Source organism: Artemia sp. Qi Xiang Cuo, unplaced genomic scaffold (genome assembly GCF_049724085.1).
Source record: "Artemia sp. Qi Xiang Cuo unplaced genomic scaffold, ASM4972408v1 HiC_scaffold_3386, whole genome shotgun sequence".
Lineage (NCBI taxonomy): Eukaryota > Metazoa > Arthropoda > Branchiopoda > Anostraca > Artemiidae > Artemia > Artemia sp. Qi Xiang Cuo.
This window is the reverse complement of record NW_028300811.1, coordinates 1,973,241-1,999,040: the sequence shown is the minus strand read 5'-3', so window position 1 is coordinate 1,999,040 and position 25,800 is coordinate 1,973,241. Positions and strand designations below refer to the sequence as shown.

The following is a 25,800-nucleotide window of genomic DNA, read 5'->3' as shown; positions in this document are numbered from 1 at the left end:
CCCTTAGAATTCACTGCGGGGAGGAGTCACCAGAACTCTCGGTATCTATTGCATGCAAATGAAGTCTGGAAATTACATTTTTTTTTATAATTTCTGTATTGTGTATCCAAGAGGTGAATTCTAGAAAGAGTTTGCTACTTACTTACTTACAATTTTTTCATAATAAAAAATCCAACAACGGATGATGATAGAGAATTTATTCATTCTAATAGATAGATTTTTTCAATGTTATCCAAGGTGTCCGACATATGATATCGATAAAGAATGTTAATAAAGAATTTGTTCGATTTGATACTTAAATTATGTCAGTGTTATCAAACGTATCTGTAAAAAGACATTGATAAAGAATTTATTCACTCTGATACTTTGATTTTGTCAATGCTATCCCAAGTATCTGTCAACAAATGTTGATAGAGAATTTATTAATTCTTATACTTAGATTTTCTCTATGTTGACCTATCTATCCGACATATGATACATGAAAATTCTTTTTCTTACATCTCCGATGTTTTAATAGACATTCTAAACTTTCGATTTGCTAGCTAACTCTAAAAATAATGAAAACATAACAATGTAAGGCATAATATATTTTTAATGAAGTAATGACATGCAGAAAATTAATGCAAAAAATATATATTATTATACATTATTGATATCATTGAACAACTTTGGATATTTTGAATCTGTTCCATAAAATGCTTTACCATGTTCTCTCTTGATACTATAGCTATTGTCTTCTCGTAGTTCGTAATCAGTAGAATAATCATTATTCCATTTTGACTCATGCACAATTTTTATAGGTGTGTCATCGACAGGCTCAGTATGCTTTTCATCTTTGGTATTCTTTGATTCATTGACTGTTTGATTAATGGCAGTAACGTTTGCTGGTACTTTGATTTTCATCGATTCATCTTTATGCTCCTTAGTGATATTTTCTGCCAATACCCTTTTTATTTTTCTAGCAATTTCACTGTCTATTATCACACTATTTTTACACAGGTAACAGTTCCAGCACGTAGACATGATATGGCTTATGATGTGTGAGTAGAAAGAGTAGGCACTTTCTTTTCGTCTTTTGTCATTTGAATGCTGATGCCCGAAAGCTGACGATATGGTTTAACACTGGGTAACATGTTACCACAAGCTCTAGCAAGAAGATGCCCCTTTTTATCAACTATTATTTTTATGTTGGCATTCTCTTTGGAGTTGCAATCATCTCCGGAGATCTCAATCTCGCATATCCACCATCATAAGAGTTGAATTTTTTGGTACTCCAAAGAGACTCAATTCGCTTACTGTCATGACAATGCTCTCGCATACGTTTCCGATAGTGCTACCACTTGTACTTATTTCTATAGTTTAAATACTTCTCCTTGTCAGCATTCAATGCTACAATAACACCATCATCGTGAATACACTGTCTGTAAAAATGCTTCATCTTCACCCTTTGAGATATTAGATGTGTGTATCGTTCCACTGTGTAAAAAATACTGATTTAATACATGAAACTTGTGTATTATAACGACCACACTCAAATTCTCTTCTAAAATCTCTTCAAAAATCTTCTTTTAAAATGTCTCTATCTGTTTCGCCGAAATAGTTCCATAACCTGTCTAAAACGGTTTCGCCCAAATAATCCCTAAACGTAAATTCAGCGTGTTCCTTTGGCATCTCTGCGCTAACGCATTTCAAATTAATAAGAAACATTTTCGCGCGCTAAAACAATTCATCGCTAAGATGTTTCTTGCCTAATTGTTTCCATGGCCTTTGGTTATTAATATCCTTTGGAGTTCGACCAAAAGAGTTGTTCCCGAGGCAAAGACATTAATGATTTGGATCTATTCCTGGAGAAATGTTTCTAGGGCGAAAATTTTTAAAGTCTGACAGATGATGTCATTGATTGATTGATCTGTCAAGAAAGGGGAAATTAATTTGTTGTTTCTAAGGGGAATTATTGATTCACGATAGGTGAATTGAGGTCGACAGCACGGTTGTTCCAAATTCTGAGACACTCATATCATTTGGCTCGAGCGCAATAACAACAAATCCTATTTCTGGACACCATGACATTCGCGATCGATTATGCAATCAATTTCTCTGAAATTCACTTCCCCCTAGAGTCCTAGATCAATAACATTGTTCCCGTTAGAATTCAATGCGCATGTACAACCTACGTCCCCGAGTTATTACACATAGAAACACCAAATAAATCGATCTTGGAAAAAGAGGTCATTGACCCCATTACGTAATCTTTCTCCCTAGGGACTCCATGCCCATATTTGGTGTACTGACAGTATTAAAAATGCTGACATGACCACGTGGTCATGTCACGAGTAGCACCCCCATCTCTACTCCTCAAGACAATTCTTAATTTCTGATCGCGCTTTTCAGACATTTCTTGTTAAAACTTTATTTTCAACTAATTCATCCGTGTTTTCTAAAGCAATTCATGCCAGAGTACATCACTATATCTAGGCTAAGACATCCACTCTGTCTTTACCCCATCCCCAAAAACGTACTTTTCAGACAATTCTTGTTAAAAATTTTATTTCAAGTTATTCATTTGGGTTTTTCACAAGCAATTCGTACCACAGTACAACACTATCACTAGTCTGAGACATCCAATCTGTCATCGCTCCATCCCCCCAAAAACAATTTTCAGACATTTCTCGTTAAAAATTTTATTTCAACTCATCCACATGGGGTTTTCGCTAGCAACTCCCCCCTCACCTATCACACTATAAGTACTCTCAGACACCCCGCTCCCATCACCCAGCCACTTCTGTATTATATGGAACACATCGAAGAAGTAAAGCTATCCTTTATTACAATTCCTTTCTTGTCATCTACACCCCTTAGTATCAACTTCTTCGTATAGTATAACGTTAAACTATTTTAAATTGACAACACTTTCCAAACATCACTTTTGTATTATACAGTATACAATCAACCCATTTCCCCCAAAACACTTTTCAGCCATTTCTTGTTAATTTTTTTTATTTCAACTCATTCAGACGGGATTTTCGCTAGCAGCTCGGCCCACCGTACAGCACTATAAGTACTCTAATAGATCCTTCTGCCATCACCAGACCACTTATGTATTATATGGAACATATCGAAGAAGTAAAACTATCTGTTATTACAATTCTTTTCTTGTCATCTACACCCCTCTTAGTATCAACTTCTTCGTATAGTATAACGTTAAACTATTTTAAAATGACAACACTGTCCAAACATCACTTGTGTATTATACAGTACATATCGAAGTATTCACAAATGCTAAACCCTTTTTCTTTATCAGAAAAAAAAATGCCAATTGCCAAAAAAAATTATTTTGTCAAGGTGTATTGAATCACACATTTCCATCTATTGTTTTCTTAATCCCGATAAGACGCATGCCAATGTTGTCTGGAAATTGTCACTCTTGCTAACAGGATTAGACACAGATGTGTCACACGCAGGGGTTTTCTTATGCTATTCAATGTATTTTTTCATGTATTTTTGATATATATATAGATACATTACTACTCTAATCCTGTAACATAGTTGCTAGAAGGGATAGCTCTCCCTTACTATGGAATTTTTTTTCTTTGTAACATAAAAGACTGTATTCACATGCTCATTCCAAGAAAAGATAGAAAGGTGGGAAGGGGGTATCATGAGTGTCACCCGGGAATTTCCCAGTGGGAGGGGGCAAAAGGGCTACCAGGAGCTTTGCATTCAGAAAGACTTAAGTAGGTTATTTCTCATTTTCATAATTATATACACTCTTTTGTCTTCTTTTTCTCCCCAGGGAATTGCTCTCCTCCCCCAAGCTTCACTGCCAGATTTACTTGCGTACATCCTTGTGCAGAAATACACTGTGCAGAATTTTTCTTATTCTTTTAAAAAATAGAGTTGTGAGAAAGAGTCTAACTTTAGGGTAATGAGCGAGGCGTTGAGGGGGGGTCAGCCCCTTTCAAAAACAGAATAATTTCTGTTAGTTTTAAGTTTTAATGTCGCTCCTTACTTTCAGTTAAAAAAAAACTAGTTTTTTCTTTTTAATTTTTGAACATTTTTGAATTAATGCAGGTTTTGATTTTGGCTCACCGTACATGAATAATTAAAAAAAATTTGCATATTAATTTTTCTCTTATTTGGTTGAATGGCTTTCTCGAAATTTGTTTAGTTTTATTTACTAACATTTTATTAGTAATAAATATACGTAACTTACGAATTAACTTACGTAACGAACTTCTATATTTATATATTTTTAATACGCATATTAGGGGGTTCGCCCCCTAGTCAATACCTCCCTCTTTACGCTGAGGTTTGAATTTTGTTCCAATTCTTTAAAAATGATCACTTAATCACAAAAGCTGTTAATTAGAATAAATAGGTGTTATGAATGTACTAAAAAATCTTTGGCCTGAAGAGCGAGGTATTGACTAGGGGGCGAACCCAATCATATAAGTAATAATTTCTGTTTGTTTTAAAGTTTGATGTTGCTCCTTACTTTCAGTTAAAAAACCTTGTTTTTTCTATTTAATTTTTTAAAATTTTTGAATTAATGCAGGTTTTGATTTTGTCTGACCTTCCATGAAAAAAAAATTGTATATTAATTTTTCTTTTATTTGGTTAAATGGCTTTCTCGAAAGTTGTTTTATTTTATTTACGAACGTTTTATTAGTAATAAATATACGTAACATACGAATTAACTTCCGTAATGAACTTCTATACTTATAAATTTTTATTACGTGTATTAGCGTGTTCGTCCCCTAGTCAATAACTCGCGGTTTACACGGAAGTTCAAATTATTCTACAATTCTTTAAAAATTATCACTTAATCACAAAAGTTATGAATTAGAAAAAATAGCTCTTATAAAAGTACTAAATAAACATTTGCCTAAAGAGCAAGGCAGTGAATATAGGGTGAACCCAATCATATAAGTAATAAATTCTGTTTGTTTTAATTTTTGATGTTGCTCCTTACTTTCAGTTAAAAAACCTTGTTTTTTTTTTTTTTATTTAATTTCTGATCGATTTTTAAATAATTCTGGGAAATACCGCGCCCCCTTCATAGCAATATCCCTTCCCCCATGAAACTTACTCTATGGAAAGATCCTCCCACATAACCCCTGACCCAGCCCCCCTTACCAGAAAAAATCCACCCTGAAAATGTCCGTATACTTCCCAATAACCAATACTATATGTAAACATTGGGTAAAGTTCTTAACTTTCAGCCCTTTCCCCGAGAACTTTGGAGGATTAAGTCATCCTAAAAGAAATAGTTATTATTTTTTTGACCGTGCTGAACAAAAATGGATATCTGAAAATTTTGATCGGGTGACTTTGGAAAAAAATGAGCGTGGGAGGGGGCCTAGTTGCCCTCAATTTTTTTTGGTAGGCCTCTACAGTAGGGTTCTATGATACGCATAATCAGATGGTGGGATTTTCATTAAGATTCTATAGCTTTTAGAGGATGTTACCCCCTTTTTTCGAAAATCAGGCAAATTTTCCCATGCGCGTAACTTTTGCTGGGTAGGACTAAAATTGATGAAACGTATATATTTGAAATCAGCATTAAAATTAAATTCTTTTTATGTATATATTGCTATCAAATTTTCCGTTTTTTAGAATTTCGGTTACTTTTAGTAGGAAGGGCATAATGATTACTGATCTAACACCGTGCTGCCATCTACAATTGAGTGCGCATGTGCCCAACCATATATACAATGTATTGATCCACAAGAGGGGAAATAAATTTCTGAGAACTTGATTTGCATAATCGAGGGGAGAGAATTTCCGAGAAATTGATTTACATAATCGAGGGGAATTGTTGATTCACGAACGGGGAAATAATTTGTTGTTTCTAAGGGGAATTATTGATCCAAGAAATGAGACTTTATTTGTTGTTTCTAAGGGGAATTATTGATTCAAGAAAGGGGAACTTATTTGTTGTTTCTAAGATGAATTATTGATTCACAAAAGGGGAATTAGAAATGACATCACTTGTTATCTTGGAATTATGCGGGAATCTAAAGAGATAGAAATTCTATTTTTAAATACGGCTTCTCTGATCTTTAGGTCACAGAGATAAATTAATATTATATTTTAAATATGGCTTCTTTGATCTTTAGTGTTTGGAATTAGGAATGACATCATTTGTTATCTTAGAATTATGCGGGAGTCTAAAGAGAAAGAAAAATCCTTTTTTAAATACGGCTTCTCTGATCTTTAGGTCACAGAGATAAATTAATATTCTATCGAAACCATAATAATGTAGTGAGGAATATCTATGAGATGAAGAGATTAACGCGGGAAATAGTTTCCTAGGAATTTCAAATTTGAAAGTGCAGGGATACCAAAACAAAAGGAACACGCAGAAATTACGTTTAGAGATTATTTGGGCGAAACCGTTTTGAGACATTTTAGAAGATGATTTAAGCGAAACCATTTGAGGCATTTTAGAAGATGATTTTAGAAAATTATTTAGAAGATGATATGAGGGTGAAACTCTGTGGTCATTATAATACACAAGTTCCATTTGAACAGTGTTGTGATGTCCCCTACCCTAACCCCAAAGGGCCCCCCTACCCCAACCCCAAAGGCCCCCCCCTGCCCCAATGGGTCCCCAGGCCCCCAAATGCCCTCAGGCCCCCAAAGGGCCCCCGGGGGCCCCAAAGAGCCCCCAGGGCCCCCAACGAGCCCCCAGGGCCCCCACACTTTTTACCCTCCATTTCTTAATACTTTTTAATTTGCGCAGTTTGAGACGCAAAAGGGCCCCATCCCCCCAACTGTTGGCTCCCCCTCCCCCCCTGAGGGTTTTGGTGTAGTTTACCTTGTCACAGTTACATTCCCTTGATTTTAAAAAGTTAATTTTGGATTTATTTCATTGAAATGCAAGAGTTGGAATATTTCAGTAGTGTTTTGTCATGGTTTACCTTGCCACAGTTACATTTTCTTGATTTTCCAAAGTTCATTTTGGATTTCTTTCGTTGAAATGCAAGAGTTGGAATATTTCAGTAGTGTTTTGTTGTGCTTTACCTTGTCACAGTTACATTCTCTTGATTTTTCAAAATTTATTTTGGATTTCTTTCCTGAAATACAAGAGTTTGAATATTTCAGTAGTGTATTGTTGTTGTTTACCTTGTCACTCTTATATTCTCTTGATTTTTCAATGATCATTTTGGATTTTTTTCATTGAAATGCATGAGTTGGAATATTTCGTTAGTGTCTTGTTGTGCTTTACCTTGTCACTGTTACATTCTCTTGATTTTTCAAAGTTCATTTTGGATTTCATTTGTTGAAATGCAAGAGTTAGAATATTTCAGTAGTGTCTTGTTGTGCTTGATACTATCACTGTTACATTTTCTTAATGCTCTTGCGTTGAAATGCAAGACTTTGAAAATATAAGTAGTGCTTTGTTGACGTTTAACTTGTTATACTTACACTGCCTTTATTTTTCGATGTTCATTTAGAATTTCTTTCGTTGAAATGTAAGAGTTGGAATATTTAAGTAGTGTTTAGTCGTAGTTTACCTTATCACACTTACATTCTCTTAATTCTTCAGAGTTCTTTTTCAATTTTATTCGTTCAAATGCATGAGTTGGAATATTTCAGTAGAGTTGTGTCGTAGTTTACTTTTTTACAGCTACATTCTCATGATTTTTCAAAGTTTATTTTGAATTTCTTTCATTGAAATGCAAGAGTTGGATTATTTCAGTGGTTTTTTGTTGTGGTTTAACTTGTCACACTTACATTCTCTTGATTTTTCAAAGTTAATTTTGGATTTCTTTTGTTGAAATGGTAGAGTTGGAATATTTCAGTAGTGTTTTATCATGGTTTACCTTGTAACAGTTACATTCTCTTTATTTTTCAAAGTTCATTTTGAATTTCTTCCTTTGAAATGCAAGAGTTGGAATATTTCAGTAGTGTTTTGTATTGGTTTACATTGGCACTTTTACATTCTCTTGATTTTTCAAAGTTCATTTTTGAATTTCTTTCGTTGAAATGCAAGAGTTGGAATATTTCAGTAGTGTTTTGTCGTGGTTTACCTTGTCACAGTTAAATTCTCTTAATTTTCAAAGTTCATTTTGAATTTCTTTCGTTGAAATGCATGAGTTGGAATATTTCAGTAGTGTTTTGTCATGGTTTACCTTGTCACACTTACATTCTCTTGATTTTTCAAAGTTCATTTTGGATTTCTTTCGTTGAAATGCAAGAGTTGGAATATTTAAGTAGTGTTTAGTCGTAGTTTAACTTATCACAGTTACAATCTCTTTATTTTTCAAAGTTCATTTTGAATTTCTTTCATTGAAATGCAAGAGTTGAAATACTTCAGCAGTGTCTTGTCAGCGTTTCCCTTGCTACAGTTACATTGTCTTAATTTTTCAAATTTCATTTTGAATTTTTTACTTTGAAAAGCAAGAGTTTGAATAGTTCAGTAGTTTTTTATTGTGATTTAACTTGACACTTTTAACTTCCCTTAATTTTTCAATGTTTATGTAAGATTTATTTCTTAAAATGCAGGATCTTGTGAATTTCTTCAGCGGCATGTCGTTCTTTTGCATTTCAAAGTTCAATATTCTTATTTTATAATTGTTCATTTTGTATTCCTGTCGCTGACTTACAAGGTTTGTAATATTTCAGTAGTTTTTTGTTGTGGTTTACCTTGTCACAATTACATTCTCTTGATTTTTCAAACTTCATTATGAATTTCTTTCATTAAAATGCAAGAGTTGGACTATTTCAGTAGTGTTTTGTCGTGGTTTACCTTGTCACAGTTACATTCTCTTAATTTTTCAAAGTTGATTTTAGATTTTTTTCGTTGAAATACAGGAGTTGGAATATTTAACTTGTCTATTGTTATGGTTTACCTTGTCACACTTACATTTTCTTGATTTTTCAATGTTCATCTTGGATTTCTTTTGTTGAAATGCAAAAGTTGGAATATTTCAGTAGTGTTTTGTTGTGGTTTACCTAGTCACAGTTACATTATCTTGATTTTTCAAAGTTCAATTTGAATTTCTTTCATTGAAATGAAAGAGTTATATTATTTCAGTAGTGTTTTGTCGTGGTTTACCTTGTCACAGTTACATTCTCTTAATTTTTCAAGTTTCATTTTGAATTTCTTTCATTGAAATGCAAGAGTTGGATTATTTCAGAAGTGTTTTGTCGTGGTTTACCTTGTCACAGTTACATTCTCTTGATTTTTCAAAGTTCATTTTGAATTTCTTTCATTGAAATTCAAGAGTTGGATTATTTCAGTAGTTTTTTGTTGTAGTTTAACTTGTCATAGTTACATTCTTTTGATTCTTAAAAGTTCATTTTGTATTTTTTTTCTTGAAATGCAAGAGTTGGAATATTTCTATTGTGTTTAATCATGATTTACCTTGTCAAAGTTACATTATCTTAATTTTTAAGTGTTGATTTTGATTTTCTTCCGTTGAAATGAAAGAGTTTGGAAATTTCAGTAGTGTTTTATCGTGCTTTACCTTGGCACTGTTACATTCTCTTGATTTTTCAAAGTTCATTTTTGAATTTCTTTTGTTGAAATGCAAGAGTTGGAATATTTCAGTAGTGTTTTGTCGTGGTTTACCCTTTCACTGTTACATTCTCTTAATTTTTCAAAGTTCATTTTGAATTTCTTTCGTTGAAATACATGAGTTGGAATATTTCAGTTGTGTTTTGTCATGGTTTACCTTGTCACAGTTACATTCTCTTGATTTTTCAAAGTTCATTTTGAATTTCTTTTATTGAAATGCAAGAGTTGGAATATTTCAGTAGTGTTTTGTCGTAGTTTAACTTATCACAGTTACATTCTCTTGATTTTTCAAAGTTCATTTTGAATTTCTTTCATTGAAATGCAAGAGTTGGATTATTTCAGAAGTGTTTTGTTGTGGTTTACCTTGTCACAGTTAAATTCTCTTGATTTTTCAAAGTTCATTTTGTATTTCTTTCATTTAAATGCAAGAGTTTGATTATCTCAGTAGTGTTTTGCTGTGCTTTACCTTGTCACAGTTAGATTCTCCTGATTTTTTGAAGTTCATTTTGGATTTCTTTTTTTAAAATGCAAGAGTTAGAATATTTCAGTTGTGTTTTGTCACGGTTTACCTTGTCAAAGTTACGTTCTCTTTATTTTTCAAAGTTCATTTTGAATTTCTATCGTGAAATGCAAGAGTTGGAATATTTCAGTAGTGTTGATTTTTCTCTTGATTTTTCAAAGTCCATTTTGAATTTCTGTCGTTGAAATGCAAGAGTTGGAATATTTCAGTTGTGTTTTGTCATGGTTTACCTTGTCACATTTACATTCTCTTGATTTTTCAAAGTCCATTTTGAATTTCTTTCATTGAAATGCAAGAGTTGGAATATTTTAGTAGTGTTTAGTCGTAGTTTAACTTATCACACTTACATTCTCTTGATTTTTCAAAGTTTATTTTCAATTTCTTTCATTCAAATGCAAGAGTTGGAATATTTCAGTAGAGTTGCGTAGTGGTTTATCATTTCACAGTTAAATTCTCTTGATTTTTCAACGTTTATTTTGTATTTCATTAGTTCAAATGTAAGAGTTAGAATATTTAAGTAGTGTTTTGTCGTGGTTTAACTTGTAATACTTACATTCTCAAGATTTTTCAAAGTTCATTTTGGATTTCTTTACTTGAAATGCAAGAGTTGGAATATTTCAGTAGTGTTTTGTCGTGGTCTACCTTGTCACAGTTTTATTCTCTTATTTTTTCAAATTTCATTTTGAATTTCTTTCGTTGAAATGTAAGAGTTGAAATGTTTCAGTAATGTTTTATTGTGCTTTACCTTGTCACTGTTACATTCCCTTGATTTTTCAAAGTTCATTTTGAATTTATTTCTTTGAAATGCAAGAGTTGGAATATTTCAGTAGTATTTTGTCGTGGTTTACCTTGTCACAGTTACATTCTCTTTATTTTTCAAAGTTCATTTTGGATTTCTTTCGTTGAAATACAAGAGTTGGAATATTTCAGTAGTGTTTTGTTGTGCTTTACCGTGTCACAATTAAATTCTCTTGATTTTTCAAAGTTCATTTTTGGATTTCTTTCGTTGAAATGCAAGAGTTGGATTATTTCAGTGGTTTTTTGTTGTGGTTTAACTTGTCACACTTACATTCTCTTGATTTTTCAAAGTTAATTTTGGATTTCTTTTGTTGAAATGGTAGAGTTGGAATATTTCAGTAGTGTTTTGTCGTGGTTGACCTTGCCAAAGTTACATTCTTTTAATTTTTAAAAGTTGCTTTTGGAGTTTTTACGTTGAAATGCAAGAGTTTAATTATTTTAGTAGTGTTTTGTTTTGCTGTATATTGTCACACTTACATACTCTTGATTTTTCAAAGCTGATCTTGAATTTATTTCGTTGAAATGCAAGACTTGGAATATTTCAGTAGTGTTTAGTCGTAGTTTAACTTATCACACTTACATTCTCTTGATTTTTCAAAGTTCATTTTGAATTTCTTTCACTGAAATGCATGATTTGGAATATTTCAGTATTGTTTTGTCATGGTTTACCTTGTCACAGTTACATTTTCATGATTTTTCAAAGTTGAATTTTTGAATTTCTTACGTTGAAATGCAAGAGTTCGAATATTTCGGTAGTCTTTTATTGTGCTTTACCTTGTCACAGTTACATGCTCTTAATTTTTCAAAGTTCATTTTGGATTTCTTTCGTGAAATACAAGAGTTTAAATATTTCAAAAGTGTTTTGTCTTGCTTTACCTTGTCACAGTTACATTCCCTTAATTTTTCAAAGTTCATTTTGAATTTCTTTCGTTGAAATGTATGAGTTGGAATATTTCAGTTGTGTTTTGTCATGGTTTACCTTGTCACAGTTACATTCTCTTGATATTTCCAACTTCATTTTGGATTTCTTTCATTGAAATTCAAGAGTTGGTATATTTCAGTAATGTTTTGTCGTGGTTTACCTTGTCACACTTACATTCTCTTGATTTTTCAAAGATCATTTTGGATTTATTTCGTTGAAATGCAAGAGTTGGAATACTTCAGTAGTGTTTTGTCGTGGTTCACCTTATCACACTTACATTTTCTTGATTTTTCAATGTTCATTTTGGATTTCCTTGGTTGAAATGCAAGAGTTGGAATATTTCAGTAGTGTTTTGTCGTGGTTTACCTTGTCACAGTTACATTCTCTTGATTTTTCAAAGTTCATTTTGAATTTCTTTCATTGAAATGAAAGAGTTATATTATTTCAGTAGTGTTTTGTCGTGGTTTACCTTGTCACAGTTACATTTTCTTAATTTTTCAAGTTTCATTTTGAATTTCTTTCGTTGAAATGTATGAGTTGGAATATTTCAGTAGTGTTGATTTTTCTCTTGATTTTTCAAAGTCCATTTTGAATTTCTGTAGTTGAAATGCAAGAGTTGGAATATTTCAGTTGTGTTTTGTCATGGTTTACCTTGTCACAGTTACATTCTCTTGATTTTTCAAAGTTCATTTTGAATTTCTTTCGTTGAAATGCAAGCTCTTGAACATTTCGGCAGTGTCTTGTTGTGGTTGATCTCGTCACATTTACATTATCGTGATTGGCCAACGTTTATTTTGAATTAATTTCATTGAATTTTAAGAGTTGGAAAACTTCAGTAGTATTTTGTCGTGGTTTACAATATCACAGCTACAATTTCTTAATATTCAAGTTCATTTGGATTTCATTAGTTGAAATGCAAGAGTTGGAATATTTCAGTAGTGTTTTCTCGTGGTTTACCTTGTCAAAGTTACATTCTCTTGATTTTTTCATAGTTCATTTTGGGTTTCTTCCATTGAAATGTAAGAGTTGGAATATTTCAGTAGTGTTTCGTCATGGTTTAACGTGTCACAGTGAAATTCATCTTTATTTTTTAAAGTTCATTTTGGATTTATTTCGTTTAAATTCAAGAGTTGGAATATTTCAGTTGTTTTTTGTTGTAGTTTACCTTGTCACAGTTACATTCTCTTGATTTTTCAAAATTCATTTTGGATATCTGTCGTTGAAATACAAATTGGAATATTTCACTTGTGTTTTGTTATGGTTCATCTTGTCGCAATTAAATTCTCTTGCTCTTTCAAAGTTCATTTTTGGATTTATTTCGTAGCATTGCAAAAGTTATATTATTTCAGTAGTATTTTGTCATGGTTTACCTTATCACAGTTACATTCTCTTGATTTTTCAAAGTTCATTTTGGATTTCTTTCTTTGAAATGCAAGAGTTGGAATATTTCAATAGTGTCTCGTTGTGCTTTACCTTGTCACTGTTACATTCTCTTGATTTTTCAAAGTTCATTTTGGATTTAATTCGTTGAAATGCAAGAGTTGGAATATTTCAATAGTGCTTTGTCGTGATTTACACTGTCACAGTTACATTCTCTTGATATTCTTGCGTTGAAATGCAAGAGTTGGAATATTTCAGTAGTGTTTTGTCTTGGTTTACCTTGTCACACTTACATTCTCTTGATTTTTCAAAGTTCATTTAGGATTTCTTTTGTTGAAATGCAAGAGTTGGAATATTTCAGTAGTGTTTAGTCGTAGTTTAACTTATCACACTTACATTCTCTTAATTCTACAAAGTTCATTTTCAATTTCTTTCATTCAAATGCAAGAGTTGGATTATTTCAGTAGAGTTGTGTCGTGGTTTACTTTTTTACAGTTACATTCTCATGATTTTTCAAAGCTAATTTTGAATTTAATTCATTCAAATGTAAGAGTTGGATTATTTCAGTAGTGTTTTGTTATGGTTTACCTTGTGACACTTATATTCTCTTGATTTTTCAAAGTTCATTTTGAATTTCTTTCGTTGAAATGCAAGAGTTGGAATATTTCAGTAGTGTTTTGTAATGGTTTACCTTGTCACAGTTACATTCTCTTGATTTTCCAAAGTTCATTTTGAATTTCTTCCGTTGAAATGCAAGAGTTGGAATATTTCAGTAGTGTTTTGTTATGCTTTACCTTGTCACATTTACATTTTCTTGATTATTCAAAGTTCATTTTGAATTTCTTTTGTTGAAATGCAAGAGTTGGAATATTTCAAGAGTGATTTGTCGTGGTTTACCTTGTCACAGTTACATTCTTTTAATTTTTCAAAGTTCATTTTGAATTTTTTTCGTTGAAATGCATGAGTTGGAATATTTCAGTTGTGTTTTGTCATGGTTTACCTTGTCACAGTTACATTCTCTTGATTTTTAAAAGTCCATTTTGAATTTCTTTCATTGAAATGCAAGAGTTGGAATATTTCAGTAGTGTTTTGTCGTGCTTTACCTTGTCACAGTTACATTCTCTTGATTTTTCAAAGTTCATTTTTGATTTCTTTCGTTGAAATGCAAGAGTTGGATTATTTCAGTAGTGTTTTGTCGTGGTTTACCTTGTCAGAGTTACATTCTCTTGATTTTTCAGAGTTCATTTTGAATTTCTTCCGTTGAAATGCAAGAGTTGGAATATTTCAGTAGTGTTTTATTGTGCTTTACCTTGTCACAGTTACATTCTCTTGATTATTCGAAGTTCATTTTGAATTTATTTCGTTGAAATGCAAGAATTGGAATATTTCAATAGTGTTTTGTTGTGGTTTACCTTCTCATAGTTATATTCTCTTAATTTTTCAAAGATCATTTTGAATTTCTTTCGTTGAAATTCATGAGTTGGAATATTTCAGTTGTGTTTTGTCATGGTTTACCTTGTCACAGTTACATTCTCTTGATTTTTCCAACTTCATTTTGAATTTCTTTCGTTAAAATGCAAGAGTTGGAATATTTCAGTAGTGTTTTGTCGTGGTTTACCTTGTCACACTTACATTCTCTTGATTTTTCAAAGTTCATTTTGGATTTCTTTCGTTGAAATACAGGAGTTGGAATACTTCACTTGTGTTTTGTTGTGGTTCACCTTGTCACACTTACATTTTCTTGATTTTTCAATGTTCATTTTGGATTTCCTTGGTTGAAATGCAAGAGTTGGAATATTTCAGTAGTGTTTTGTCATGGTTTACCTTGTCACAGGTACATTCTCTTGATTTTTCAAAGTTCAATTTGACTTTCTTTCGTTGAAATGTATGAGTTGGAATATTTCAGTAGTGTTGATTTTTCTCTTGATTTTTCAACGTTCATTTTTGAATTTCTGTCGTTGAAATGCAAGAGTTGGAATATTTCAGTTGTGTTTTGTCGTGGTTTACCTTGTCACAGTTACATTCTCTTGATTTTTCAAAGTTCATTTCGGATTTCTTTCATTGAAATGGAAGTCTTGAATTATTTCAGTAGTTTTTAGTCGTGGTTTACCTTGTCACAGTTACATTCTATAAATAAGGCGAAGGTCATTTTGGATTTCTTTCATTACTATGATTATGTAGAAATATTTCAGGTGGGTCGCGTTTCGCTTTGTCTTTTCGCTGTACCATTCTTTTGATTTTTTAAAGTTCATTTTGAAATTCTTTCATTGAAATATAAGAATTGGTTTACGTCCCTGGTGTTTTGTTGTGGTTTATCATGTCACAGCTATATTCTTTTGATTTTTCAAAGTTCATTTTGGATTTCTTTCGTTGAATTGCAAGAGTTGGAATATTTGAGTAGTGTTTTGTCGTGGTTTGATTTTTCAAAGATTATTTTGGATTTCTTTCGTTGAAATGCAAGAGTTGGAATATTTCAGTTGTGTTTTGTCGTGGTTTATCTTGTCACAGTTACATTATCTTGATTTTTCAAAGTTCAATTTGAATTTCTTTCATTGAAATGAAAGAGTTATATTATTTCAGTAGTGTTTTGTCGTGGTTTACCTTGTCACAGTTACATTTTCTTAATTTTTCAAGTTTCATTTTGAATTTCTTTCGTTGAAATGTATGAGTTGGAATATTTCAGTAGTGTTGATTTTTCTCTTGATTTTTCAAAGTCCATTTTGAATTTCTGTCGTTGAAATGCAAGAGTTGGAATATTTCAGTTGTGTTTTGTCATGGTTTACCTTGTCACAGTTACATTCTCTTGATTTTTCAAAGTCCATTTTGAATTTCTTTCATTGAAATGCAAGAGTTGGAATATTTTAGTAGTGTTTAGTCGTAGTTTAACTTATCACACTTACATTCTCTTGATTTTCAAAGTTCATTTTGAATTTATTTCATTGAAATGCAAGAGTTTGATTATTACAGTAGTGTTTCGTCGTGGTTTACCTTGTCACAGTTACATTCTCATGATTTTTCAAAGTTCATTTAGAATTTCTTTCATTGAAATGTAAGAGTTTGATTATCTCAGTAGTGTTTTGTTGTGGTTTACCTTGTCACACTTACATTTTCAAGATTTTTCAAAGTTCATTTTGGATTTCTTTCGTTGAAATGCAAGAGTTGGAATATTTCAGTAGTGTTTTGTCATGGTTTACCTTGTCACAGTTACATTCTCTTAATTTTTCAAAGTTGATTTTGAATTTCTTCCGTTGAAATGCAAGAGTTGAAATATTTCAGTAGTGTTTTGTTGTGCTTCACCTTGTCACAGTTACATTCTCTTAATTTTTCAAAGTTTATTTTTAATTTATTTCCATGAAATGCAAGAGTTGGAATATTTCAGTAGTGTTTTGTCGTGGTTTACCTTGTCACAGTTACATTCTCTTAATTTTTCAATGTTCATTTTGAATTTCTTTCATTGATATGCAAGAATTGGACTATTTCAGTAGTGTTTGGTCATGGTTTACCGTGTCACAGTTACATTCTCTTGATTTTTCAAAGTTCATTTTGAATTTCTTTCGTTGAAATGCAAGAGTTGGAATACTTCAGTAGTGTTTTGTCGTGGTTCACCTTATCACACTTACATTTTCTTGATTTTTCAATGTTCATTTTGGATTTCCTTGGTTGAAATGCAAGAGTTGGAATATTTCAGTAGTGTTTTGTTGTGGTTTACCTTGTCACAGTTACATTCTCTTGATTTTTCAAAGTTCAATTTGAATTTCTCTCATTGAAATGCAAGAGTTATATTATTTCAGTAGTGTTTTGTCGTGGTTTACCTTGTCACAGTTACATTCTCATGATTTTTCAAAGTTCATTTTGAATTTCTTTCATTGAAATGTAAGAGCTGGATTATTTCAGTAGTGTTTTGTTGTGGTTTACCTTGTCACACTTACATTCTCTTGATTTTTCAAAGTTCATTTTGGATTTCCTTCGTTGATATGCAAGAGTTGGAATATTTAAGTAGTGTTTGGTCCTGGTTTACCTTGTCACAGTTACATTCTCTTGATTTTACAAAGTTCATTTTGAAGTTCTGTCTTTGAAATGCAACAATTGGTATATTTTAGTAGTTTTTTGTAGTGCTTTACCTTGTCACAGTTACATTCTCTTGATTTTTTAAAGTTCATTTTGAATTTCTTTCGTTGAAATGTAGGAGTTGGAATATTTCAGTAGTGTTCATTTTTCTCTTGATTTTTCAAAGTTCATTTTGAATTTCTTTCGTTGAAATGCAAAAGTTTGAATACTTCAGTAGTGTTTTGTCGTGGTTTACCTTATCAGAGTTACATTCTCTTAATTTTTAAAAGTTCAATTTTGATTTCTTTTGTTGAAATGCAAGAGTTGGATTATTTCAGTAGTGTTTTGTCGTGGTTTACCTTGTCACAGTTACATTCTCTTAATGTTTCAAAGTTCATTTTGAAGTTCTTTCGTTGTAATGAAAGAGTTGGAATATTTCAGTAGTGTTTTGTTGTGCTTTACCTTGTCAGAGTTACATTCTCTTGATTTTTTAAAGTTCATTTTGAATTTCTTTCGTTGAAATGCAAGAGTTGGAATATTTCAGTAGTTTTTTGTCGTGGTTTACCTTGTCACAGTTACATTCTCTTAATTTTTCGAGTTTCATTTTGGATTTCTTTCGTTGAAATGCAAGAGTTGGAATATTTCAGTAGTGTTGATTTTTCTCTTGATTTTTCAAAGTCCATTTTGAATTTCTTTCCTTGAAATGCAAGAGTTGGAATATTTCAGTAGTGTTTTGTCGTGGTTTACCTTGTCACAGTTACATTCTCTTGATTTTTCAAAGTTCATCTTGAATTTCTTTCGTTGAAATGCAAGAGCTGGAATATTTCAGTAGTGTTTTGTCGTGGATTACCGTGTCACAGTTGCACTCTCTTGATTTTTCAAAGTTCATTGTGGATTTCTTTCGTTGAAATTTGTTTTGTTGTGCTTTACCTTGTCACAGTTACATTCTCTTGATTTTTCAAAGTTCATTTTGGATTTCTTTCGTGAAATGCAAGAGTTGGAATATTTCAGTAGTGTTTTGTTGTGGTTTACTGTGTCACTGTTACATTCTCTTGATTTTTCAAAGTTCATTTTGGATTTCTTTTGTTGAAATGTAAGAGTTGGAAATATTTCAGTAGTGTTTTGTTGTTGTTTTCCTTGTCACAGTTACATTCTTTTGATTTTCAAAGTTTATTTTGGATTTCTTTCGTCGAAATGCAAGATTTGGAATATTTCACTAGTGTTTTGTATCTGGGTTGGTTTTTTGCAAGTCCAAGAATTTGTCTTTGTTGGTTTGAATGTCTAAAGTGCATGTCTTTATCTGTTTCTATGTCTGAATCTATTTGTTTACATGTCTGGGTTGGTGTTTGGTTAATTTAGCTAAGTTAGATTAGCTAAGATAGGTTAGGTTAGGTTAGCTAGTAAACATTTCTCCATGTTTAAGTTAGGTTAGGTTAGATTAAGTTAGGTTAGGTTAAGTTATGTTAGGTTAGGTTGACCTACGTACGCGCGTGTACCTAGGCTAACCTAACCTAACTTAACCTAACCTAAGCTAACTTAATTTAACCTAGCCTAACCTAACCTAACTTAAACATGGAGAAATGTTTACTAGCTAACCTAACATAACCTAACTAAATCAAGAGAATGTAAACGTGACAAGGTAAACCATGACAAAACACTACTGAAATATTCCAACTCTTGCATTTTAACGAAAGAAATCCAAAATGAACTTTGAAAAATCAAGAGAAAGTAAATGTGCCAATGTAAACCATGACAAAACACAACTGAAATATTCCAACTCATGCATTTCAATGAAAGAAACCCAAAATGAACTTCGAAAAATCAAGAGAATGTAAATGTGACAAGGTAAACCACGACAAACCACTAGTAAAATATTCCAACTCTTGCATTTCACGAAAGAAATTCAAAATGAACTTTGAAAAATCAAGAGAATGTAACTTTGACAAGGTTAAGCACAACAAAACACTACTGAAATATTCCAACTCTTGCATTTCAATGAAAGAAATCCAAAATGAACTTTGAAAAATCAAGAGAATATAACTGTGACAATGTAAAGCACAACAAAATACATTTCAACGAAAGAAATCCACAATGAGCTTTGAAAAAAAGAGAGTGTAACTGTGACACGGTAAACCACGACAAAACACTACTGAAATATTCCAACTCTTGCATTTCAACGAAAAAAATTCAAAATGAACTTTGAAAAATCCAGAGAATGTAACTGTGACAAGGTAAACCACGAAAAAACACTACTGAAATATTACAACACTTACATTTCAACGAAAGAAATCCAAAATGACCTTTGAAAAATCAACAGAATGTAGCTGTGACATGGTAAACCACGACAAGACACTACTGAAATATTCCAACTCTTGTATTTCAACTAAAGAAATTCAAAATGAACTTTGAAAAATCAAGAGAATGTAAGTGTGACAAGGTAAACCACAAAAAACACTACTGAAATATTCCAACTCATGCATTTCAATGAAAGAAATTCAAAATGAACTTTGAAAAATCAAGAGAATGTAGCTTTGACAAGGTAAAGCACAAAAAAAGACTACTGAAATAATCCAACTCTTGCATTTCAATGAAAGAAATTCAAAATGAACTTTGAAAAATCATGAGAATGTAACTGTGACAAGGTAAACCAAGACAAAACACTACTGAAATAATCCAACTCTTGCATTTCAACTAAAGAAATTCAAAATGAACTTTGAAAAATCAAGAGAATGTAACTGTGACTAGGTAAACCACAACTTAACACTAAAAAAATATTCCAACTCTTGCATTTCAACAAAAGAAATCTAAAATAAACATTGAAAAATCAAGAGAATGTAAGTGTCATAAGGTAAACCACGACAAAACACTACTGAAATATTCCAACTCTTGCATTTCAACGAACAAAATCCGAAATGAACTTTGAAAAATCAAGAGAATGTAAATATGACCAGGTAAACCACGATAAACCACTACTGAAATATTTCAAATCTTGCATTTCAACGAAAGAATATCAAGAGAATGTAACTGTGACAGGGTAAACCACGACAAAACTATCGAAATATTCCAACTCTTGCCTTTCAACGAATGAAATCCAAAATGAACTTTGAAAAATCAAGAGAATGTAACAGTGACAAGGTAAAGCACAATAAACCAGTATTGAAGTATTCAAGATCTGGCATTTCAATGAAATATATCTAAAATGAACTTTAAAAATCAAGAGAATGTAAGTGTGATAAGGTAAACCACGACAAAACACTACTGAAATATTCCAACTATTGCATTTCAACGAAAGAAATTCAAAATAGAATTTGAAAAATCAAGAGAATGTAACTGTGACACGGTAAAGCACAAAAAAAACACTACTGAAATATTGCAACTCTTGCATTTCAACGAAAGAAATCCAAAATAAACTTTGAAAAATCAAGAGAATGTGACTGTGACAAGGTAAACCACGACAAAACACTATTGAAATATTCCAACTCTTGCATTTCAACGAAAGAAATTAAAAATAGAATTTGAAAAATCAAGAGAATGTAACTGTGACAAGGTAAAGCACAACAAAATACTTCTGAATTATTCCAACTCTGGCATGTCAACGAAAGAAATCCAAAATGAACTTTGAAAAATCAAGAGAATTTGCATTTCAATGAAAGAAATTCAAAATGGACTTTGAAAAATCAAGAGAATGTAACTGTGACAAGGTAAACCAAAACAAAACACTACTGAAATATTCCAACTCTTGCATTTCAAAGAAACAAATCCAAAATGAGCTTTGAAAAATCAAGAGAATGTAACTGTGACATGGTAAACCACGACAAAACACTACGGAAATATTCCAACTCTTGCATTTCAATGACAGAAATTCAAAATTAACTTTGAAAAATCAAGATTATATAACTGTGACAAGGTAAACCATGACAAAAAACTACAGAAATATTCCAACTCATATATTTCAACGAAAGAAATTCAAAATAAACTTTGAAAAATCAAGATACTGTAACTTTGACCAGGTAAATCATAACAAGACAGGACTGAAATATTTCAACACTTGCATTTCAATGAAATAAATTAAAAATCAATCTATAAAAATTAAGCGAATGTAAATGTGACAAGGTAAACCAAAACAAAATACAAGTTATATAATCCCACTTTTTAATTTCAAAGAAAGAAATTCAAAATGAACTTTGAAAAATCATGAGAATGTAACATTTACCATTTAAACCTTTACGAGACACTACGTAAATAGTCAATCTCTTGAATTTCAACTAAAGAAATTCAAAATGAACTTTGAAAAATCAAGATAATGTAACTGTGACAAGGTAAACCATGAAGAAACACTACTTAAATATTCCAACTCTTGCATTTTAACGAAAGAAATCCAAAATGAACTTTGAAAAATCAGGAGAATGTAAGTGCGAGAAGGTAAACCCCAACAAAACACTACTGAAATAATCCAACTCTTGCATTTCAAAGAAGGAAATTCAAAATGAACTTCTAAAAATCATGACAATGTAACTGTGACAAGGTAAACCACGACAAAACACTACTGAAATAATCCTCGCAAATATTCCAACTCTTGCATTTCAACGAAAGAAATTCAAAATGAACTTTGGAAAATCATGAGAATGAATCTGTTACAAGGTAAATCACAAAAAAACACTACTGAAACATTCTAAATCTGGCATTTCAACGAAAGAAATTCAAAATCAAGTTTGAAAAATTAAGAGAATGTAACTGTGACAAGGTAAACCACAAAAAAACACTATTGAAATAATCCAACTCTTACATTTCAACAAGAGAAATCCCAAATGAACATTGAAAAATAAAGAGAATGTAAGTGTGACAAGGTAAACCACGACAAAAAACTACTGAAAAATTCCAACTCTTGCATTTCGACAAAAGAAATCCAAAATGAACTTTGAAAAATCAACAGAATGTAAGAGTGACAAGGTAAACCACAAGAAAACAACGCTTGAATTTCAAAGACATATTATCAAGATAATGCGACTTTGAGATGGTAAAATACTACCAGAAACTACTGAAATAACCCAGCTCTGGCAATTCAACGACATAAATTCAAAAATTAACTTTGACGAGTCAAGAAAATGTAACAGTGACAAGGTAAACCACAACAAGACACTACTGAAATATTCCAGCGCATGGATTTCAATGAAAGAAATCCAAAATGAACTTTGAAAAATTAAGAGAATGTAACCGTTATACGGTAAACTTTAACAAAGAACTACTGAAATATTGCAACTCTTGATTTCAACAAAATAAACACAAATTGAGTTACGGAAAATCAAGAAAATTTATCTGTGAAAAAATAAATCAATACAGAACATTACTTAAATATTCAAAATATTGAATTTCTAATAAATGATTTTAAAATGAAAATTGAAAATCCTGGTTAATCTGGCTGTCACAAGGTAAAGTTCAACAAAACACTAATGGTGGGAGGGAGAGCCAAAAGTTGGGGGGATGGGGCTCTTTTGTGTCTCAAAATGTGCAAATTAAAAAGTATTTAAAAAGGGGGGGGGGGTAAAAAAGTTGGAGGCCCTTGGGGCTCTTTGGGGGCACCGGGGGCAATTTGGGGCCCGGGGGCCCACTGGTGTTGGGGGTAACCTTTGAGGTTGGGGTAAGGGGGCCCTTCGGGGTTGGGGTAGGGGACATCACAACACTGTTCAAATGGAACTTGTGTATTATATCGACCACAGAGTTTCACCCTCAAATCATCTTCTAAATCATTTTCTAAAATCATATTCTAAAATACCTAAAACGTTTTCGCTTAAATCATCTTCTAAAATGTCTCAAAACGGTTTCGCCCAAATAATCCCTAAACGTAATTTCTGCGTGCTCCTTTTGTTTTGGCATCCCTGCGCTGTCACATTTGAAATTCTTAGGAAACCATTTCCCGCGTTAATCTCTTCATCTCATAGATGTTCCTAACTATATTATTATGGTTTCGATAGAATATTAATTTATCTTTGTGACCTAAAGATCGGAGAAGCCGTATTTAAAAAAGGATTTTTCTATCTGTTTAGACTCCCGCATAATTCCAAGATAACAAGTGATGTCATTTATAATTCCTGACACTAAAGATCAAAGAAGCCATATTTAAAAATAGAATATTAATTTGTCTCTGTGACCTAAAGATCAGAGAAGCCTTATTTAAAAATAGAATTTCTATCTCTTTAGAATCCCACATAATTCCAAGTTAACAAGTGATGTCATTTTTAATTCCCCTTTCGTGAATCACGAAAGGGGAATTGGCCACACAAAACGAAAACAGTGAGCCTGGATCTCTGAACACACCATAGAACTAGTTGAGAAGAAGCGACCCCTCGTGGGAGGTGCAAAAGAACCCTTAAAAGTAGCCCGCAAAGCAGTTAAACAGTCACTGAAACAGGACAGAGAACAGTACTGGTCAGATCTGGCGAATGAGTTGGAACAAGCGTCCAGGAGCCACAACAGCAGGAAAATGTTCAAACTACTGAAAGATGCGACTGGAAAAGATCCTGTAATGGTTGACACACTGAAAGATAAGTCCGGAGAACTCATCCGAACAGAAGAAGGACTCATAGAACACCGGAGAGAGCATTTTTCTGAGCTACTGAACCCTGTAAAACCCCCCTGCGATCTACCTGCCTCCTCGAGTGCTGCTAGAGAGCCCTACGCAATAAATCTCGATCCGCCAAGTATTGCGGGCGTAAAAAAAGCGCGGAAGGGCATGAAAAACTATAAAACTCCAGGGGAGGATGGGATCCCTCCTGAAATGTTCAAGTCCTCGCCAACTCTACTATGCCACCTAACTGACCTGTTTGTCCAGGTATGGACGACGAAGACCTTCCCAAAAGACTGGAAAATATCAGTCCTCATTCCGCTATACAAAAAGGAGATAAGGCAATTTGCGGAAACTATAGAGGTATCTCCCTAATCGACCATGCCATGAAAATCTTCTGCGTCATTCTTTTGAATCGAGTCAAAGACGCACATGACAAGTTAACTCGTCCTGAACAACCAGGCTTCAGACCAGTCAGAGGCTGTCCTGAACAGATATTGACGATTCGCCTCATCCTTCAGCAGTACAGCAGGTTTTATCTACCCCTTCTCATCGCCTTTATTGACTTTGCAGCTGCCTTCGACTCTCTCATCAGAGAGGAGCTATGGAGAATTATGGCTGAAGACGGTGCGCCACAGGAGCTCATTGAGATACTCCGAAGTGCGTATAAGGACACTGAGACTTGCGTCCGTGTTTCCAGCAATGACACCCCTAAGTTTCCAGTGGAGTTTGGGGTAAAGCAGGGATGCCCACTTTCGCCTATATTATTCAACTACGCGATAGACTGGATCATGTATAATGCAATGAGAAACCACAGCGGAATAGTCTTCGGACAAATAGCTGGTTTCCTCCAGCCCCTGACAGATCTGGACTTTGCAGACGACGTTGTTGAGCTGGAAACTACCGCCGACAGCTTACAAGGAATGATCGACGATACCTATGAGGTCTCAAAGCGCATCGGACTGGCCATCAGCGGGGCAAAGACTAAAGTATTGGCTCTCAACCAACCTGCTCCTTGCCAAGTTACCCTCGAAGGTGAGCCAATAGAAAGCTTTTTGGAATTCAAGTATCTTGGCTCTATCATAACACCAGATGGCGGAGCTGAAAGGGATATCTCTGCCCGCATAGCAAAAGCCTGGGGAGTGTTTACTAGTCTGAAAAAAGTATTATGGACCAGATGGGAGATCTCAACCAAAACAAAAGTCAGAATCTATGGTGCAACTGTTCGAGCAGTACTACTGTATGCTTGCGAGACATGGCCGATCCAGACTGAAGATGCGAGAACTCTGGATGTGTTCGACAACCGCTGCCTTCGTTACATCCTCCGTATTAAGAGATGGGACAGGATTTCCAATAGTGAAGTAAGGAGTCGCTGTGGCCAATCAGAAGAGCTATCACTTATCATTAAAAGACGTCGCCTGAAGCTCCTCGGCCACACATTGCGCCATCCCGAAGGCACGATATGTCGAGACGTCCTTGTCTGCGAACCAGCCCCCTCCTGGAAACATAAACCAGGAGGACAAAAGGAGAACCTGTGGCAAACATTCAAGGAGGACCTGGAACCGTGGGGAGGATTCAGGAGACACGGTCGGAGATGGGACAAATACTGGCTGAAGATCACTGGAGAACCTGCAGCCGACAGGTCCAAGTGGTCGTCGGAAGTCATCCCAAGATCCTTTGGTGCCGGGCAGGACAGTTCATCGTCTGGTTCCCGCCGAAAGCAAAAAGTAAAGTAAGTTTCGTGAATCAATAATTCCCCTTAGAAACAATAAATAAATTCCCCTTTCTTGAATCAATAATTCCCATTAGAAACAACAAATAAATTCCCATTTCTTGGATCAATAATTCCCCTTAGAAACAAAAAATTAATTCCCCTTTCTTGAATCAATAATTCCCCTCGATTATGTAAATCAATTTCTCGGAAATTCTCTCCCCTCGATTATGCAAATCAAGTTCTCAGAAATTTAGTTCCCCTCATGTGGATCAATACATTGTATATATGGTTAGGCACATGCGCACTCAATTGTAGATAGCAGCACGGTGTT

At 33.2% G+C, this 25,800-nt stretch overlaps 1 protein-coding gene across 1 annotated transcript in view; it reads left to right on the top strand.

The window, feature by feature from the left end:
- The window catches only part of LOC148938347 (uncharacterized), a 63,757-nt gene that overhangs the window by 17,741 nt on the left and 20,216 nt on the right, over positions 1–25,800 (top strand). The window contains exon 3 of the mRNA XM_089107862.1: positions 23,603–24,022. Within this exon, the coding sequence (XP_088963988.1) occupies positions 23,603–24,022 (420 nt within the window). The remainder of the gene's footprint in view (positions 1–23,602; positions 24,023–25,800) is intronic.